The sequence below is a fragment of the Acomys russatus genome, chromosome 17 (assembly GCF_903995435.1).
Source record: "Acomys russatus chromosome 17, mAcoRus1.1, whole genome shotgun sequence".
Lineage (NCBI taxonomy): Eukaryota > Metazoa > Chordata > Mammalia > Rodentia > Muridae > Acomys > Acomys russatus.
This window is the reverse complement of record NC_067153.1, coordinates 39,710,565-39,731,525: the sequence shown is the minus strand read 5'-3', so window position 1 is coordinate 39,731,525 and position 20,961 is coordinate 39,710,565. Positions and strand designations below refer to the sequence as shown.

Here is a 20,961-nt window from a genome sequence, read left to right as displayed (position 1 = left end):
CCCGGCCCCTACCAAACTTTTTTTTTTTTTAATCTTAATTATTTATTTATTTATTTATTTATATCTGCATCAATATTTTAACTGTCTGGGTCTGTATGAGGGCGTCAGATCTTGGAGTTACAGATAGTTGTGAGCTGCCACCTGGGTGCTGGGAATTGAACCCAGGTCCTTTGGAAGAGAAGTCAAAGCTCCTAACCACTGTGCCATCTCTCCAGCCCAGCCCTACCAAACTTTTTATCATGCTGTGTGAAGGGGCAAAATTAAGAATACTTAGCTCTTATTTCTGACCAAAAAAAAAAAAAAAAGATCTTAGTGGAATTATTTAAAACTATGTCCATGAGCATGAGTGGATGGTGTTGACAATGGCATTTCTATAGTTAACAATAGATTCATCAGAGTCCTTCTATTGAAAAGTGTCATAACCCCAGGCTTATATTTCTACATAAGCTTACGTTTTCTGGATCCTTTTCTCAAATGTTTGTTTATTTGTTTTGGGTGTGTGTGTGTATGTGTGTGTGTGTACTTGATATTTTCCCAAGTCTTTAGGACACACACACTCTTAGCACGGTCAGTTGCAGCACATTTTGCAGTTCTTGTTTGAGGTTGCACTTCACTAGAGTCTGTCGGGGTTATGTTTGAGGTAGGGTGTTTTCCTCCTAAAAGGCTCATGTGTTGAGGGCTTTGTCCCCATCTAGTGGTGGTGTTGACTGATAATTGGATTATAAAAGCACCGACATCATCAACCCATTAATGCAATCATAACTTAATGAACTAATGGAGACGTGTCTGTGTAAAGCAGGTAGGTCACTGAGAGTGTTTCCTGAGGTGTGTGTGTCTTGTTTCCCACCTGTGTGTCTCCCTCTTCCTGTTCTCTGCTGCCATGAATTGAACAGCTCCACTGCCTCCTTTCAGATAGAACGTTCTCTCTCGCCATAGGTCATACCAGACTGGCTTACCGCAGATATGGACATGGGCATATCAGAGTTATGTTTACATTTATTATCTCCTAGCTTCTTGCTCTGTGTCATAATTCTGTCTTTGAAGACATTGACTGCTAGCTTCTGCTAATGTTTGCTACTTATTCACTCAGTCCTTTGGAACACATGACCACACGGAAGCAAAACTAACACTCACTCTTTGGTGTCATCTATTTGGTTTTCAGACATATATTCTAGCGGGTTTGAAATATTCTATGACCTTCTGCTAGATGGGTGGTAAACACCCAAAGGCTGTGCTGAAGTGACAGAGGCAGGAAGGGCGTGACTCCTATGACATTCTCATTGTGGACAGTGTGCTTACTTGACTTTTGCACATGATTTCTTTCTAGTATGTGTGATATTCTCCTAATTTTCTATTGGCTGTTTACTAGGCTCCTGTATGTTGTCTAAGGGCCTTTTCTGCTCCCATAGCTAAACATTTTTAGCTGGGTGAGTCATAAAGGAAACTAGCTTATTTTGGTCATTGTAAACTGCCGGCAGGGAGCCGGGCAGACAAAGGAGACGGCCTGCCCTGCAGAGCTCCACTCCCACAGCAGCTGAACAGCCCCTCATGAGGGAGGTGCTCATCGCCTCGTGCCTCCAAGACCGCACCACCTTGCCCTATCACTAGTCTCAGTGCGAGTCGGTGTGAACGAACCCTGGCACGTGTGTTTAGGTTGGTAGCCGCTTTCCGGTGAGTTCCCAAACCTGTGCCCTCGCAGTGCTACATTGTTTTGACCAGGAAGCCTTGTGCACACATGGTCATGTGATGGTGCCGTTGAGCTCTCCTTCTACCCTTTTTTTTTTTTTTTTTTTTTTTTTTTTGGTTTTTCGAGACAGGGTTTCTCTGTGTAACCTTGGCCATCCTGGACTCACTTTGTAGACCAGGCTGGCCTCGAACTCACAGCGATCCGCCTGCCTCTGCCTCCCAAGTGCTGGGATTAAAGGCGTGTGCCACCACGCCCGGCTCCTTCTACACTTTTAACATTTTCTCTTAGCTATTTTTATTTTTTTCCACTACTTTTGTGTGTGTGTTTAGGCAGATGGGTATGCCTGTCTGTGTGTGTTGCTTATGGAGGCCAGAGGTCAACTTCAGGGTCTTTGTCCATCATGTTAAGGCATATTTTTGAGACAATGTCTTCTACTGTCTTGAAGCTTGCCATTTTGGCTAGATTTGCTGGCCCATCAGCTCCTAGGATCCCAGCCTAGGGTTACAGGTGTGTGATGTCACACCTGGCCTTTTACATGGATGCTAGGCTCTGAGTTCAGATCCTCATGGTTCACCCACCCACCCATCTCCCCAGCCCCTGCCTTACATATCTCAGCCAGGTATTGCTATTCTGATCCAGCACAGTCCTCACATTTGTTTGTAAAGAGAGTCCTAATGCTTATCCCAGGCTGGCCTTGAACCTTAGCCTCCCACTAAGTCCCCCTAATTGTGAGGCTTTGGTGAGAATAATGCTTGAGATTGAAGCCAGGGCCTTGTGTGTATGAGGTAAATTTTCTACTGTTGAGCATCATTGGTTTTTGGTTTTGTTTTATTTAGTTTGGTTTGGTGTTTCAAGACAGGGTTTCTCTCTGTAGCCTTGGCTGTCCTGGACTCACTTTGTAGACCAGGCTGACCTTGAACTTAAAGAGATCTACCTGCTTCTGCCTCCCAAATACTGGGAGTACAGGCTGAGCTTCATTGTTAATTTATGTCCTGGACTTCTGTTTTATATTTGTTGCTAGTATTGCCATCATGCAAATATACCTGGTTGCTAAACAGCTAAATAGCAGACAAGCCACAGTTGAGTGTGTGCTTTTAAAAGTATGCCTGCTATAAACTGGCTCCATGTAACTGATCAGAGGTCTCATTTCAGAGCCTTCAATACCTTGAACCAGGAGGAGTTTGTGAAGGACAAAATGGTAGTGGCCTTCCCAGATGACAAGAACCTTCCTTGTAGATCTATACTGAGCTCCATGAGGATAGTTTAATGCTCATGTTTAAATACAAAATAGTGGAAGGGTATTCTGTTTTTTGGAATGTAGTTGTTCTCAAAGGAGTTAACAGTTTGGAGAGAGGCCAGGCCCTTTACCGGTGGTCTGGCATCTAATAGCCCACCGTAGGAAGTCACATCACCAACCACCAGGAGAAGCCTAGGCTACCCTGATGGTTTAACTCTGTCTTCAGACGCTCACATACAGATCTTAGGACCAAACTGAAGAGAATTAAAAGTGGAGGAGCTTTCTCTGTTTGGCAGGGTTAACACTATATTCCATGAAAATTCTCCAGCATTCAGAGGCTCTATTACAATACTGTACTTGCTGGTCTGTACAGCTACTGTCTTGCCTAGAGTCAAGGAATCATACAAGGAAATTCAGCCATGTCTTCATTCAAATCCAGGCTGAAGTGCGACCTAAGGAATGAATGGCTGTGTGTCAGTGGAGTACAGGTCTTAAGACATCCGGATACTTTTGATCTTTCTATAATTTAGCTATTTATGATTACATATAATATGCATTTTCCTAATAATGCTGTTCTTTAACTTTTAAGTAAAGGCTAGATTGCAAGCCTACGTTAATATTGCCAGTAACTTTTTGTTTTAGCTTTTCAAGAATGACACCTAGACTGGGTGTGGTGGTGCACACCTTGGATCCCAAAATTTAGGCGGCAGAGGCAAAAGGAGCTAAGTGAGTTTGAGGTCAGCCTGGTCCACATAGTTAGTTCCAAGCAAACCAGTGCCCTGTCACCTAATGAGACTTTTATCTTAATTCCAAACACTTAAATCACCCAGTGCCCCTCTACCTCTGCACTGGCTACCCATTCTAAACTTCACTGCATTCTGGCAGCAAGTGTGCACATTAACTAGGACCTCGGGTCTCCTTCCACCTATTGTTAGTGTTATGAAAGCCTAGCGTTGAGCATAGGTAATCTTGATCAGATTAAATAAAGCTTCTCTAGACCACTAAAGCTTCTTCTAATCTCACTTTGTAGACCAGGCTGGCCTCAAACTCACAGCGATCCTCCTTCTTCTGCCTCCCGAGTGCTGGGATTAAAGGCGTGCGCCACCATGCCCAGCTTCTTGGATGTCTTTACATCAGCGCTCAGACCATTATAGTCCCCAGGAGAGTCTTTATAGCATGTCTTGTCCTCTGGTTGTCTGCCATTTCTGGTTGATGCTCTCACTAGCCCTGCATCTGGGCTCTTAGAACAGTGGCTCCCATTCTAGGACAGGGCTGGTGTCCTGGCCTGCTCCACAGCCTCTAGGTCACTGTGGCAATTCTTTTTTATTTTTTGTTTATTTATTTATTCATTTTTGTTTGGCTTTTTCAAGGCAGGGTCTCTCTGTGTTAGCCTTGACTATCCTGGATTCACTTTGTAGACCAGGCTGGCCTCGAACTCACAGCGATCCGCCTGCCTCTGCCTCCCAAGTGCTGGGATTAAAGGCGTGTGCCACCATGCCCGGCTCACTGTGGCAATTCTTTAGGAGAAGATAGAACAGAAGAAATTGTCACCTAAACAATAGAAAGGAACATAAAGGCAGAGGCAGATGGATCTCCGTGAGTGCCAGGCCAGACAGGGCTGTATAGTGAGACCCTGTCTGTAAACAGAAGGAAGGAAGGAAGGAAGGAAGAAAGAGAGGGCAACCCAGGTCACCCCAGGGAAGTGGGGGCAGCTCTGTGTGCTTTAAGTACTGCACTTAGACTCAACATCCTCTGTTCTGCTGTGTTTCAGCTGCTCGCCACCAGGTGTGCTCCTGGAGAAGGACTATGAGGTTTACCGGGATTACAGTGCGGACGGCCAGCTCCTTCACTACAGGTGGGCCTGCCTGATGTTGGACACACCTCTACTGATCTCAGTGTTCCTGGGTGGGCTGGTGTTGAGACAGCTGGAGCAGAGCTTGCTTGAGCAAGAAGCACCAGGAGAGGCTGTAGAGATAACCAGCACTTTGGGTATAGATACAGGACACTCAGAATTGCCCTAGCTTCACTGGCAATTCCATTTTGGGAGTCTTGTGGCTCCTCTCAGCCTCTGGCAGAAGGATGAGGTCTGAGGGATCCTTGATGTGTGTCCTACTCTTGAGCGACACAGACCCACACTTTAGAGCACTTCCCAGGCCCAGCTAGGAGTACAAGGTAGTCATAGGGAGGGAAACAGGCTCTGGTTTCTGGGTCCCAGGTCCCGTAACAAAATGGTAGTAGCCACCTATAATCTTCTTTCTTGGTGACTGGTTTGCTGTGGGAAATGTAGGCCATAAGGCAAAGTGTTATGCCTGAGGGTGGCCAGGAGCCTAAACACAGACCATCCAGGAACAGAGTTGGTGCTGAGAAAGAAGTTGAAAGACATGAGAGGCCTTGAGAGTTTGCTTAGCCAGTTGGATTTGTTTCCTAAATGGAGACAGGTGGGGAAGGGACTCAGATTCTGCCCTGGTCCTTGTGTAACTGTGTACCTACAGGTGTATTCCAGGCCTCTCTGGGCTCCATTTTCTCATCAGCAATGGACCTGGCCAGCACAGAGCAAGCAGCTGCATTTCTAAATCAGGAGGACCCTCTGGGCTCTGCTGCCTCCCAATGGCCAGTCCAGGTCACTGCTGCCTGCTACAACCTGGAAAGTGTCCTGGGCCTCAGCAGCAGGATGTTTGGTCCAGTTAGTCACCTGCTGGAAGCTGCTTCATGCAAGGCATCCCAGCCTTCCCCTTCTGCCCCTTGTTGTATTGCTTTCCATCTGTACAGACCAAAGAAGTGATCCCACCCAGATCTAACTGGGTGAACGTGTGAGTTTATTAGTCTTACAGGAATATAAGATGCCCAGAATGTCTGCATCACTGCAGAGTCCTAGCATATCATGGATGATGCCCCCACCCCCCAACATACACACACACACACACACACACACACACACACACACACATACACACACACACACACACCCTATATATTCTAATATCTCCCAAGATCCCTTGCAGTAGGTGGGACAAACAAAAGAAAGCAGTGAAACAGATGGGTTGGCATTTCAGGTCACAGTCCTATGACCCTCCCCTTTCCTCCTATTAATGTGTATTAATAGTTCAGTTATCAGCATGAGACCCTGCCTCAAAAAATTCCCATGTGCCAGGTGGTGGTGGCACACGCCTTTAATCCCAGCACTCAGGAGGCAGAGGCAGGTGGATCTCTGTGAGTTCAAGGCCAGCCTCGTCTACAGAGTGAGTCCAGGACAGTCAAGGCTACACAGAGAAACCCTGTCTTAGGGGGGGAAATCCCATGTATCTACTTGCCACTGTAGTGTTCTCCTTATTTCATTGCTGTGGCTTCCAGGCCAGGTTATCTCTACTCCAGGATAGTAGTGGGACGATGAATGCCAGCAAGGAAAATCCACACTATAGAATCCTTTGTGTCACTGTCACCTTGGCACAGTCACCAATGACATCTGGAGAAGAGGTGGGTCACAAAAGAACACTTACTGGTGCTGCAAGAGCCCTAGGGCCAGAGGCTTGTGTCACTAGGGTCTCTGTGTCCTTGGGTGATGAATACTTAAGAAAGCTGGAAAAAGGGTCACCCTTCATCCGGAGACACCCTGGGTTCTTCCTGTTGAAATGCTGCAGCCTGTATGCTTTCAGAGCTATGTCATCCTCAGCTGATCATCTTTGCTCCAGAGAAGGGGGATTTTGCTGTCCTCAGAGCTTGTAGTGAGAGCACAGCACATAGGCATGGGCACAGCAGCTCAGTTCTAGAAGGTTGTAAGAGTCCTGGATGGTGAGTTCCCCTGAGAAAGGCTGCCTCTAGGACAAGGTATCACCCAGCATGGCTGTGCAGTAAGAGTAGAACCAGTAACCCAACTGGCACCCACCCTGATCGCCTGCAGAAGACAGAACAGCCAAGCTGCACTCTTGACTATGTGCCTGAAGGAGCCCGGTACTTCTTCTCACAGGCTGTCCTCCAGCGCACAGAGCAGCATGTTGTCTGGAATGGCAAGAAAGCAAAGTTCTTGTGAAGCAAATTATAAAGAAGGTCAGAGCTGACCAACACCTGAGGCAGTGAAGCTGCCCCATAGCTCAAGAGAAAACAAATCCTGGTGGGGCACAGTGGCGCACACCTGTATTCCCAGCACTCTGGGGTCAGAGGCAGGTGGATCTCTGTGAGAGTGAGTCCAGGACAGCCAAGGCTACACAGAAGAAACCCTGTCTCAGAAAACCAAAGGAAGAGGGGAGGGAACAAATATTGTATTTTGTGCTCCCCAGGTACAGAACAGCAATTGCACTTGCAATTAGAAGGCCCAGTGTGTGCCGCTGTCCTGCTGCCTGGCACAAGTATTTGTGATACTTGTCTTTCTGGCCCTCATCCTGGGACCAGCTTTGGGTTTCTTATGAAGAGGGGAACATGGAGAGGAACATCAGATCTGGGAAAGGCCTAGAAGGGAAAGTTAGCAGAATGTGGGAGCAACATGAAGAAATGGCATCTTGTGGGCCAGTACCCATTTATAGCATGAACATTTAAAAATGGACACTGAAAAGGTGGACACACAGGAAGTTCAGCCTTTGGAGTAGAAAAGCTATAATTATAGACAGGACTGGAGCAGAAGCAACAGAAACGCTGGGGTCTGCAAAGAAACTTGCCCAGGAGCAGGCTTAGCCTCCTGAGGGCTAGAGACAGAGCCAAACCCTTAACAGGTGTTCCCAGAGGCCTGCTCCAAGACAGCAGTGGGACCCCCGGTGGCCAGCCCACTTGGAAAAGAGAAAGCCTGCTTGGAGGTGCCCTGAGCAATGAGTGTGGACCAGCCTTTGTCTATGCTTGCTGTGCCGCCACCAGGCCACCACGAAGGCTCAACAGTCTCTAGTGGCTCCTGGCACTGGCAGTCAGGGGTCCATGCTATCTCCCAGGAGAAAGCCATACCAGGAGGAGAGGGTAAGCAGAGGACAGGCCAAACCCCTTCGCAAGCAGCCTCAGCCAGCTCAGGCCCAACCGGAGTACTGGACTTACAGGACTCAGTCTGGAACTGACCGGGAAGCCTTTCCTGAGCTTGGTGGTTGAGAACACGTCCTCTTTTTCCAGAGTACCTGGGTTCAATTCCCAGCACCAACCTGGAGGTTCACAGCTGTCTGTAGCTCCACTTCTAGGGTATCTATCTTACTCCTCTTCTGGCCTCCTCAGACATGGATGTACATGTACACAGACACACATGCAGGCAAAGCACCCATACACATGAAACAAAATGAAAAGTTTATGCTTTTTTAAAGACAAAATCTCACTACGTAGACCTGACCTGGAACTCACTGTGTAGGCTTCTAAGTGTTGTGATGAAAGGTGTGTACTCCCACCCCCATAATCTACCCAGCCTTCAGCATTTTGCTAAAGTAGCCTGAAAGGGGAAAGACAGTATTATGTTTTGTTTTTCTGTATATAAGTGTTCTGCCTGTGTGTGTGTGTGTGTGTGTGTGTGTGTGTGTGTGTGTGTGTGTGTGTGTATACCATGCAGAAGAGGGCAGTGGGTCACCTGGAACGGGAGTTACACACAGTTATGAGCTGCCATATGGGTGCTAGGAATTGAACCCTGGTCCTTTGGCAGTACAGCTGGTGCTCTTAACCACTGAGCCAGCTCCAAAATGGTGGCTTCTAAGCAGATTAATTTTGAGACTAGAGAGGTGGCTCAGCAGTTAAGAGCTGCTCCTCTAGAAGATCTGGGTTCAATTCTCCGTTCCCATGCTGTGGCTAACTAGAGTCTGTAACTCTAGGGCATCTGTTGCCCTCTTCTGGCCCCCACAGGCACTGTGTACACACGAAGCATAGATAAATATACAAACAAAATATCCATACATAGTTTTAAAAAGATTAAGGTGAGTTTGAGTGTAGTAGCATATACCAGTAATCTCAGAATTTAAGGCAGAGATAGCTAGACATAGCTACACAGCCTTTCTAACATAAATAAATATAAACAAACTGAGCTTAGTTAAGTGGAAAACTAGTAAACAGAGCATAGATCAGGAGGCTGGCGAGATGGCTCAGTGGTTAAGAGCACTGACTGCTCTTCCAGAGGACCCGGGTTCAATTCCCAGCACCCACATGGCAGCTCAAGACTGTAGCTCTATGAGGCACCAGAGTACGTGGGAAAGTCATACCCCACTCTCCACTCAACTGTGGAGAATGTTCTGCCCATTGGCTAGATCTGGGTAGGGGTTTAAACTTTACCGTCTGTATTGTCTTTGGCTGGTGCCTTAGTTTGAGCGGGACCCCTGGGCCCAGATCTGCCTATCATAATGTTTCTCACGTACTCTGGTGCCTCATATTTGACCACGTCCCCTGGAGGGAGAGACCTGGTGGCACTCAGAGGAAGGATAGCAGGTTACCAAGAAGAAACTTGATACCCTATGAGCATATACAGGGGGAGGAAGTCCCCCTCAGGAACAGTCATAGGGGAGGGGAATAAGGGGAAAATGGGAGGGAGGGAAGAATGGGAGGATACAAGGGATGGGATAATCATTGAAATGTAACAAGAATAAAAAAAAAAAAAAAAAAAAGACTGTAACTCTAGTTCCAGGGGATCTGACACCTTCACACAGACATGAGTGCAGACAAAATGACCAATGTACATAAAATTGTATATACATATAAAAGAGACACACAGAAGACAATCTGTAGGATAGAGAGGTGAGAATAAAGGACATCTTGTGAACCTGTATTGTGCACAGTGCATTGTAATTGACTCCCAAAAGAGAAGAAACAAAGTAAATATGATATTTAAAATCACAATGGCTAGGTTTCCAAGAACAATGGAGATTAACCAGCCAAACTCAAAAGCTCCTGGAAATCCTAGTCAGAGGGTCACACCTCAGTGTGAGAACAGAGTGGGTGAGCCCTGCCCTCTTTCATGGAACACTGTTCTAGGCCCAGCTTCTTCTCGGTACTCCAAGCGTAGCCATGAGATGCAGGGCTCTTTCTGACCTCAGGCCTGTGGGAGAGGACATATATGAGCATCGTGCCTGGTGCCCCTGGGGCCAGTGCCACCACTTTGTCAGTAAGCAAGAGATGATTCAGAAAATGCCAGCTATCCAGTGTGACCTCTCTGGTGAGGGACCAGGTTGAGACAGTAGGACATTTGTAAGTACCCTTGACCTGATAAAGGTATAAGAAAGGAGCTGAGGGGGAAACTAGTATGCTTTCTGTCTAGGTGAAAGCGGTGACTGGAGGACTAGAGCATGGGAAGTCCATTGGAGCTGGCCCTGAGGTGCTCGTGTGTCTAGCACTTGGCTCTTCTGGGCACCGGAGCCAGGGGCCATCAGCTCCAGCGGTCTGGTGCTAGACTGAGAAGCAGCTCTGAGGTGGAAGCACTCAAAGAGCCTAAGGGTGACACTCTAGAAACCTCAGGCTGCATGGTGGGCTGGACTTAACTCTATCTACCCTGACTAGGTGTCCTCTCTCCACACAGGACCTCCTCACTGCGGTGGAATTCTGGTAACAAGGAACGCATGCTCATCAAGGTTGCTGACCGTGAACCCAGCTTCCTCACGTCCCAAGGCAATGGCTATCCCTCAGACAGCCAGCCTGGGGGGCATCACCGCAGACCATCTGGTAGCCAGCACTCACCTAACCTGCAGACCTTTGTTCCTGACACTGATGGCAGTGTCTTCTTTCCAGAGAGGCGGCCCTCACCGTTCCTAAGAAGGGCTGAGCTCTCTGGAAACTGTTCTCCACTGCTGATGCAGCCCCGAAAGCCCTCCAGTGACTCCCAGCCCTCCTCCCCGCGCTATGGCTATGAGCCCCCACTCTATGAAGAGCCTCCCGTGGAATACCAGGCCCCTATTTATGATGAGCCCCCCATGGATGTGCAGTTTGAGACCAACAGCCCCTACCAGACTGGCTCACCTCAGAGGTCACCAGGCCGAAAGCCCCACCCATTCCTGCAAACTACCAAACAGACCCCAACATCACCCTGCCAGCAGCTGATGCGCACCAAACAGAAGTGCCCAGAGCGCTTTCTGAGCCTGGAATACAGTCCTGTGGGCAAGGAGTATGTGCGGCAGCTGGTGTATGTGGAGCAGGCGGGCTCCAGCCCCAAGCTCAGAGCTGGGCCCAGGCACAAGTATGCACCCAACCCTGGTGGTGGCACCTACTCCCTGCAGCCCAGCCCCTGCCTGCTGAGAGACCAGCGCCTAGGGGTCAGATCAGGAGACTACAGCACCATGGAAGGGCCCGAGTCACGCTCAAGTCAACCACCCACACCACTGCCCCAAGCCCAGGAGGATGCCATGTCCTGGTCCAGTCAGCAGGACACCATGTCTTCCACAGGCTACTCCCCAGGCACTCGAAAGAGAAAGAACAGAAAGCCATCTCTGTGCCAAGTCCCTAGCACCTCATCCACTGATGGTGCTGGAGACCTACTAGGAGAGCAGCCTCTGACTGAAGAGCGTTCTCCATGCAGGTCCAGCCTTACCCCAGTAAAGGCTGAAGCAGACCTAGTACGAGGCACACCTGAGCCCTTCCTGGCCCAGGCCCGGCTGGCCTGGGAGGCCCAGCAAGCCCACTTCCACATGAAGCAGAGGGGCAGCTGGGACTCCCAGCAAGATGGCTCAGGGTATGAGAGTGATGGCGCTGTCCCCCTGCCCATGCCTGGGCCTGTGGTACGAGCGTTCAGTGAGGATGAGGCGCTGGCACAGCAGGACAAGCACTGGAAGCGGAGCACCTTTGAGAAGCTTGGTTTCCCCCAAATCCTGCTGGAGAAAAGCATCTCTGTACAGACCAACCTGGCCTCACCGGAGCCTTACCTCCATCCCTCACAGGTGAGGGCACAGGGCAGGGCGGATGGGATCTCTGGGCCCAACAGACACCAGGCAAGACCTGAGGTCAGCACAGGGCAGAAAGGGGCCTTGTTATACCTCGCATCCACAGTGTGAGTATGACACGTAGGGTCTCAGGCCCAATATGCCAGCTGTCAGGGTACAACTATGGAATGCCACACCAGGACCTAAGTATATAGTTCCACAGGTCTGCCCTCCAGATCCACCAGGTCCCAAGATCCTGGCACTAATACTCTTGCTCTAACTTCTGGCTCCATCATCCATGCTGGTTTGCTGTGCCTATCCAGCAGCACCAGAGTTAGAAGGTGGAGTTAGAACCTAGAGGCCTCCCGGAGGCAGTGTGGCAGGTTTCTCTCTACCCTGCTAGGGAAGGCTTCAGAGAATTCTGGGCAGCATCTGTCTTAGGTCTCCATATGGCTTCAGAGACCTTCTATAGGCCATGGGAAACAGAGTAATCAAGGACAGCGCTAGCCTTAATAAGAGAATGGGCTCTGTTTATGGGTGGAGGGAGGGGCCTACAGGGTCAAGCCCCAGACAGGTGGTACAAGAGCCAGGTCCTCGAGCCCTGGCCCCTCACTAGGGTCACAGGGTCCTACAGAAGTGGGAATGGGGCTTGTAGCTTTGCCTATGGGAGGTGGGGTGCTAGCCTTCCCTAGTAGTGGCAAGATGAGCTGGAATCCTGTGCCTGTGCCTCCTCACCGACAGTTGAGTTTCCTAAGAGCAAAGACCGAGACTGTTACTCTGTCTTTAGCTTCTTGGTCATGTCTGCAGGGCCAGCTGAGTCTCAGCTGGCTGGCTCACACCTCTTAGGGCTATATAGTCCAGCAGGGCTGATTTGCCTGCCCAGCCCACCCTCTGATGGCCCAGTCCCGTTTGTCCTTCCTAGTCTGAGGACCTTGGTGCCTGCGCCCAGTTTGAGAGCAGCCGGCAGAACCGCAATGCAGTTCCCAGCTCCAGCTGCGTCTTCCCCACGTTCACACTGCGTAAGCCCTCCTCAGAGACGGACATCGAGAACTGGGCCTCCAAGCACTTCAACAAGCACACCCAGGGTCTCTTCCGACGCAAAGTGTCCATAGCCAACATGTTGGCCTGGAGCAGCGAGTCCATCAAGAAGCCCATGATCGTGACCAGCGACCGGCAGGTGAAGAAGGAGGCCTGTGAGCTCTTCAAGCTCATTCAGATGTACATGGGTGACAGGCGGGCCAAGGCAGACCCGCTGCACGTGGCCCTGGAGATTGCCACCAAAGGCTGGAGTGCACAGGGCCTGCGGGATGAGCTGTACATCCAGCTGTGCCGGCAGACCACAGAGAACTTCCGCCTGGAGAGCCTGGCCCGTGGCTGGGAGCTCATGGCCATCTGCCTCGCCTTCTTCCCACCTACCCCCAAGTTCCACTCCTACCTGGAGGGCTATATCTACCGACATATGGACCCCGTTAACGACACTAAAGGTAAGGCCCAGCATGTGGGGCCCTCAGCACCCCAGCTTTGCTGCTGCTGAGGTAAGGGCTATAGAGAAGGCTCCTAGCCATGCTGGGTAGGTAACACTGACCAGTTCCAAGATCCCCAGACCCCAGTTTCCACTGGCTTGTGGGCGTCCTCAGAGAACCCTGCCTGAACTGTGAGAAGAGCCCGGCAGGCCTGGCAGAAACAAGGACATAGAGCCTGTGTGTCTGTTCTGCTCTAGACTAGGGCCAGGGGCTGTCAAGCTCCAATACCCCCGCTACACTCAGGGTTGTTGTCCTGTGGTAAAAGAAGCTGCCCAAAGAGGCTCAAGCTGTCTTCCATGTGGGGTCTGCGCCAGTGGCCTAATCAGGGAAAAGCATCGCGGCCTGGGTCTGTCACTAAGCTCCAATCCCCAGGCCCATCATATGTTAAGTCTGTTAGTTCAGCCAGCTTGTGGGCATTATGAGCTAAGCTGTCCTGTGAGGTCAGAAGATGGGACTGTCACTGATAACCTACTTGCCCATGTCAGCTAGCGCCAAGTACAAGGCTCCTAGAAATATGTCATAGTTGTGCTAGCGGGCAGCTGGTCTGAGCCCTGGGCTGGCTAGAGTGGGCACAGGGCAGGGGACGGGTAGCTGTGTACAACAGGCCATCTTCCACCTCAGTTTGAAGTGCCTGTGGAATACAGCCACAGAGCTGATGTCTCCATGTTCACCCACATGCCCAACACACACGCTTGCAAGCTAGGTCACGCAGAGCTGTGCATTGCTCCTTTGGAGAGAAAGAGTCTATCTTGGGCTGTTTCTTAAAAACTAAGGTCCTGGTCAGTACCTCTAGGCCTTGTCCCCAGCAAATATGGGGAAAGCAGTTTTCATAATGCTATGGGGTCATTGTACACATGAGGACAGGGCAGAAGCTTCATGGCTTGGACGGGCTCCTGGAGAAGATGTGCCAAGCACAGGAACCTTGTAGTACCTCAGCCACTTGTGAGCAAAATTTCAGAATCCATGTGATTCTGCCCCAGGCATGCTCTTGTCAGCATAGGTACTGGAGGATGCACAGCCTGGCACATGTCTGTGCTCCCTTACCTGCACTGAGGACCAAAGTCAAGGTCCAAGCAGCTTGCGACTCTTACAGGCTTTAGTGGGGAACTCAAGAGCCCCCATCTTTGGTCCTCTTAAGCTTTTCTAGGAGTAGGGGGAGACCGGAAGCCATGCTGACCTCATGGAGCACTTCTTCGTCCTCTTCTAAAGGGCCTTCAAGTGTGCTTGATCTATAGGCTATGGAAATGGGTCTCCACGCCCAGCACAGCTTGAGGCCCACAGTATACCTCAAGAGCATACTTGAGTTAGTTAGCAAAGGAAGACTTGGGAGGCAATCAGAGGCCTAAGGATCCCCAGGTTGGCTATCCAGAAAGGATGTAACTGGATGTTTCTGTAGGAGATTCTGTGCTGCCACCTTCACACAGTGTGTCTGTGTGTGCTTTTTCCCAGTGTGCTATATACATAGTGTCCTGCCTTACACAAAGAAGGAAGAGGATTTAGCTTGGGGGCTGTGGCCTGACAGCACCTCATTTAAGGCCCATAAAGTCTTACCTCTGGACTCTGAATGGTAAGCAACCAAAAGGTCGCTTGATTCCAGGCTGTGGGGCCTGGCCTGCTCTCACTGTCAAAACCTTCATCTCCATCCCTGGCTTGCCTCAAGTGTGCCTGTGTGTAGCTTTGCTTGGCTTTGAGCCCAGAAGAGACGTCTACATACAAGCTGGTCATCTCTTTTCATCTGTGATGCCAGCACTCAGGGGGCAGACACAGGACTGTAGCATTTTTGTTTGTTTATTGGTTTTTTTGAGACAGGGTTTCTCTTGTGTATAGCCCTGGCTTTCCTGGAACTCATTGTGTAGACCAGACTGGCCTTGAACTCCGAGATTCACCTGCCTCCTGAGCACCGGGATTAAAGGCATGCACCACCACCGCCCAGTCCAGCACTTTTTTAAGTAGCTCATCATAATTTCTTTTATGTTAACATGTCCATTTTTAAGTAACTGACTAAAAAGAAGAAATAAATGCCAGGGTGTCACTGGCTCCTGTTTTATACAGTGATTGCACCTTTTCTGCTTTGCCCTTACTGTCACCCCATATGGGCACAGAGGCAACAAAAAGGAAACAACAGAAACAGACTGCAGCAATTTGGAGCCACTTAGTCTGTATAGGGAGTTTCGGGCAGCCAGGGTTACATGTGAAATCTTGTCTCAAAAACTGAGGTTATGGTTCAGGGCAGGTAGACTGTGGTATGAGTCCTGGCTGCTGGTGAGGAAGACAGGCCTTACCAGATCAAGGTGTAACACCTGCCGTGGAAGACCCGCTGTCCTGGGGTGTAGTGCTTAGAGTAGGGAACTGACCTGGGGCATCGGAGACCTTGGGTCCTGTGCTTGGCACATCACTCTGCACTGCCTGCCTCAGCTTTGATTCATTTCCCAACATCTATGTGACTTATGCTGTGTGTTCACCATGTAGGATAAGAGCACCAGAACGTGATGCTACCTTAGCCTTCTACCTTACATAGCCATGGCCTTGTGCCAGCCAGCGTCAGCTACGCTCTCAGTTGTCCCCACAAACAAGGTAGACTAGACTTGGAGAGGTACTTGGCACTGAATACAAATTGCATGACAGCACTTCTGTAGAAGTTCTTTGGAAAGCTACTCTTGGTTTTTTGGTTTTTTGAGACAGGGTTTCTCTGTATAGCCTAGCTATCCTGGAACTCGATCTGTAGACCAGGCTGGCCTTGAGCTTACAGAAATATACCAGCCTCAGTCCCAAATGCTGGGATTAAAGGCATCTGCCCCACCCACCCACCCAGCTGTTACTACATATAAGAAAAAAATTTCAGAGCCAGTCGGGGTGGTGCATGCCTTTAATCTTAGCACTTAGGAGGCAGAGACAGGCGGATCTCGTGAGTTTTGAGGCCAGCCTAGTCAACAGAGCCAGTCCAGAACAACCAGAGCTACACAGAGAAACCCTGTCTCGAAAAACCAAAAAAAGAAAAGAAGATGGTGAAGAGCTGTCTTTGATGGTACATGCCTGTAATTTCAGCACTTGGAAGGCTGAGACAGGCAGAAGAATCACGAATTTAAGGTCAGCATAGTGATCCTAATATGGTTAAGACCTACAAGACACAATCTCTTTATCTTTTTTTGTTTGTTTGTTTGCTTGTTTTTTGGTTTTTTGTTTGTTTGGTTTTTGAGACAGGGTTTCTTTCTATAGCCTTAGCTGTCCTGGACTTACTTTGTAGACCAGGCTGGCCTCGAACTCAGAGATCCACTAGCCTCTGCCTCCTGAGTGCTGGGATTATAGGCGTGCACCACCACGTGTGGCTAACACACAATCCCCAAAACAACAAAACATAAGCAGAGTCTGGAAAGCTGGCTCAGTGGGTAAGAGCGTATGTACAGTGCTCTTGCAGAGAACCCAATTCAGTTCCCAGCATCCAGCTCATGGCCAACTGTAACTCCAGTCCCAGGGGATCTGATGCTTCTGGCCTCTGCCGTTTGTGGACACCTACACTCACATGGATACAACACACACACACACACACCTCTTTATATAAAAAAAAAAAAGTCTTTAAAGTTAGACCTAGTCTCAGTCACTGTTCTTTTATGAGGAGACACTATGACAAAGGCAACTCATAAAAGGAAAGCATTTCCATGTTCCTGCTGTGCTGATAATGGACTAACCCTCTGACACTGTAATTAACGGAAAAGAACAGCATGTTAGAGGACCTCCCACTGCTGGCTTGTCCTACATCTGGAGGGGTCAGAGTCTGGCCTGTGTGAGGTAATTAGATCAATGGTCATAGAGCACAGAGAAAGCCTGAGGCTGGAGGATCTTGAGTTTGAGGACAGCCTAGACTGTAAAGCAAAAGATCAAAGTTTCAGGACCTCAGAAACTCAAGGGCTGCAGTTATAGCACAGTGCGAAGCACTTGACGAGTGTTCACCAGGCTGTGAGTTCAGTCCTTAGCACCCAAAATAAATGAAATATAGCTGTGCCTGGCACTGTAGCCTCATGTCAGCTACTTGGGACGCTAAGGCAAGAGGATCAAGAGGCACAGCCTGTCCTAGTTACAAAGTGAGTTCAAGGCCAGCTGTGCCAGTCTCAAAAAGAAAGTGGGCTGGGCCTGTCACTCAGCGTTAAGAGTACCTGGCTGGCATGCTCTGTGTTCAGTCGCCACCACTGATGCAGAGGCATGGGAGGGAGAGGTAATGGGGGCTGTTCATGAAAGTGAGCCAACTGAAAGCTTCCAGTGGCAAAGCTCAAACCAAACTGTACAGTAAATACCCATAACACATTCCTTCCTCCTGAGTACACTAAAGGAAAAGTGAGAGAAACCTGGCGGGCATGACCTCAGCCAGGTGACAGGGTCGCTGTCATCAGGAAGTCCCTTTGTGACAGGTGGCAGGCCAGGCCAGTCCCCACCATTCACCCATTTCTGTTGGCTTTGTAGCAAGAGGGTCTGCGAACCAAGAACCAGCTCAGGAGCCTAGGCCCAAACTCTGTCGGCCAGAGGTGTGTGTACCAGTGGCACCATGTCTCCCCTGCCTCCCCACCCACCTTAGGCCCTCTGGTCACTTACCACCAGAAAGGGTCCCAGCATCTCACACTGACCTGTGTGTGCACATAGCTGTCCCCAGAGACACGTGGGGACATGACAGAGCCCCAGCAGGCCCAGGGGCCTTCTTGCCACCAAATATAGGAACCACATGGGTAGTGGTTTCTGGCTTATGTGCTGTGGTCCTCACGGTTCTGTTTGCTCTCCAGTGACACAACACATAAAAGAGCTTCTGGAAAGGAACAGTAAGAAGAAGTCCAAACTGAGAAAGAAACCCAAGCCTTATGTTGAAGAGCCAGATGGTAGGGCCTCTGCAGCCTGGGCGCTGCCTCTGCATCGCTCTGCTCTCCAGCCATGGCCGCCTGGCCCTCTCTAACCGCTTCTGGGCTGGGGGAGGGACACTAACCTCAGGCTTGGGGCCTCCCAAGCAAGCAAAGCTGGAGGTCTAGGGTGCCAAAATGACCCGAGAGAAAGGGTGTGTGCCCTGTACCTCTTGTGGCAGTACCCAGGACGATCCACAACTTGCTTCTTGGTGGACAGGGGGAACAAGGACTCACCTGTGAAGGCCTGGAGTCACCCCAGGTGAGTGAGTGCGCCTGACCCTGCGGTGAGGCTCTCAGGTGCAGGAGCTGGCTGTCCTGTGGCAAGTGCTTCCCTAGCCCTGTCCTCTAGCCTAGCAACTCTCAGGGCAGGGGAGCCCACCCTTGTGTCAGCAGGGAAGCTTCCCTCCCACGGTGGCCCCAGCAAAGCCTTCCAAAGCGGAGTTTCTCTGCCTTCTTCCCCAACATCCTCCTTGCCCTTCCCCTGAGCCCTGTCTCAGGACCACTCTGCTCAGTTGAGCGCCAGGGAAGGCTGTGACCTCCCTATCTAGAGTTCTCAATGACAGTTCAGTGCCACCATTCCCTCACAAGGCCTCATGGCAGCTCTGGCCTTCCTGCACCAACTTTGCATAGAGCTGCTTCCACTGGGCCACCATTCCTGCCTCCTGCTCTTGGCTCTACTCTTCCTAAAGCTCTTGCCCACCATGTGCTTCCCACGGGAACCCGGGGACAGGCCAGGAAGCTTTCTGTAGATGAGGTCTCTCTAGGACAGACTGGGCCAGCAGGAAGCCGCAGAACATGGGGAGCCTTAAAGCAAGACCAGCACGATGTCTATGGGGCTGGAAATCTGTCCTTGGTTGGGGCCTCTCAGGCTGCCCCAACAGCCTATGCTCAAACTGCTCGTGGGGATAGTAGCATGCTGGGTACCAGCCATCTGTGAGTTTGGGCCAACAAGGTAGGGAAGAAGTTCCTGTGGAACTTGGAACAGAACTGGGCAGCACTCTGGAGCCCAGGCTATGGCTGATAGGGAATCAGAGAGCATTCCTTCCCTGGACCATGAGGGTAAGGCACAGCAGACACAACAAGCCTTGGGCACACTGCTGGAACAGTAAGAACTGGGCAACACTACTCCTTTAAGTGTGGTGTAAGCCGGTCCTCACGTGTAAGACTATTGACCTGCAGCCTGGTAGAGGTTCTGGCCAAGGTTCAACAAGGCTAGACTGGGGGCCCAGGGCAGACCTCATACAAGTAAAGGTCTCTAGAACAGCAGTGACCACTGCCTGATGCACTTTGGACCTCAGCGCAGAGCAGAAATTACTGTGGCTTTCTAGACCCCAGGTACGTGTAGCTGCAGCCTCAGTCCTAGCGTACTTGCTACCCCCAGGACCCCAGCAGCAGTCTACTTACACTTAACCATTCTCAGGCTCCTCTGAGAGCACAGAGGTTTTTCTCACACATCCTACCAGCCGAGAGGTGGTAGAGACGGGATAGCCTGCTCTGAGAAGTGAGGTGAGGGCCCTTTCTGTTCTCCCTCAGGACAATACTGAGTGGGCAGGCTTATGTCCCTTCCATTGGTCTCAGACCTAACCTGCTAAGCCAAGCCAGGTCAGGGGAAGCACATAAGCAGTATTCATCCTTCTAGAACAAGGGAGCCTTCAGTTCTCCAGAAGGTCAGGATGCCCTGAGTAGAACGCTACAGTGCCATCTCCAGCTGGCCAAGGAAAGAAACCAGGATCTTCTGCCAGGGTCTGTGGATCACTTGGGACCTGGGGCAGATTATCCAAGATTTAAAATTAAACATCTGAGAAATGTATAATTGATTTGGTTAGAAAAGAACCAGTTTTACCGGTCGTGGTGGCACACTCCTTTAATCCCAGCACTCAGGAGGCAGAGGTAGGCGGATCGCTATGAGTTCGAGACCAGCCTGATCTACAAAGCGAGTCCAGGATAGCCAAGGCTACACAGAGAGGTCCTGTCTCGAAAAAAAGAAAGAAAGAAAGAAAAGAACCAGTTTTACAGATAGGAATTTTACATATGTATGGGTCTAAGGACCTTTCAAAGGCGAATGTATTCCCAATCTACAGGGGGTTACAGAGGCAGGACCCTTCAGAGGAGGGGGTGTCCATTTTCCAGAAGCACACATCTGGTGGCTGGTCTGTCATGACCCTTCTTGGCATGTTCTCTTACTTGCTTCCTTCTCTGCTAGGACCAGGTGGGTGACACTTGACACCATCTACAACACTGCAGTCCCACCAGCTCTGCTGCAGGGACTGGGTCCCACAAAGCCCCTCCCTGAGAAGAAGCCAGGCTTCAGCCCTGCTGTTATCTACCCTCTGGTTAGAGTGCTGGCACACACTGACATCTTCTAAATGCTGTCTTCCACAGAGAGCCAAGCCTGGGTCACTGTCTCCCTGGCACTCTGCCCCCAACTTCACTCCCTCCCTCAGAAAGCCAGAGCTGCTCGGGAACTGTGTGTGCCCCAGTGCTGGCCAAAGGCACTAGAAGCCTCTTCCCCTGAGACCAGGGAAGACCAAAGGTCTTGCTAGGGTCACCTAAGGAGGAAAGGAAGAAGAGTTTGAAGGCCTGGGGCCCAGGGTGTGCTCTTTCTTGCTTGAGTCCTTACAGGGAAACAGCTTTGTTCCCGGCCTGTTTTCCTAGGTGGCTATAGGAAGGCTGGCAGAGGGATTTCTTCCATACTAGCTCCTAGAGGTGGGGAAAGTGCCCCCTTTCCTCTCCTCTTAGGTCTTGAAAGGACTGTGCCAGGGAGAGAGTATGGGCTACTGTCCAGCTTGGGGGTGGGTGAGAGGCTGACCACATCCCAGACCCCCTACAGTATCACACATGT

General features: G+C 50.3%; 1 protein-coding gene across 7 annotated transcripts in view; it reads left to right on the top strand.

Annotated features, from left to right (window-relative positions):
• Arhgap39 (Rho GTPase activating protein 39) overlaps nt 1-20,961 on the top strand; it is a 92,994-nt gene that overhangs the window by 68,252 nt on the left and 3,781 nt on the right. For 6 of the 7 annotated variants that reach the window (XM_051159841.1, XM_051159844.1, XM_051159838.1 and 3 more), the window contains 4 exons: nt 4,696-4,779; nt 10,381-11,731; nt 12,636-13,197; nt 18,006-18,098. In XM_051159841.1, coding sequence (XP_051015798.1) covers nt 4,696-4,779; nt 10,381-11,731; nt 12,636-13,197; nt 18,006-18,098 — 2,090 coding nt within the window. The remainder of the gene's footprint in view (nt 1-4,695; nt 4,780-10,380; nt 11,732-12,635; nt 13,198-18,005; nt 18,099-20,961) is intronic. The other variant, XM_051159843.1, reaches the window with a different exon arrangement.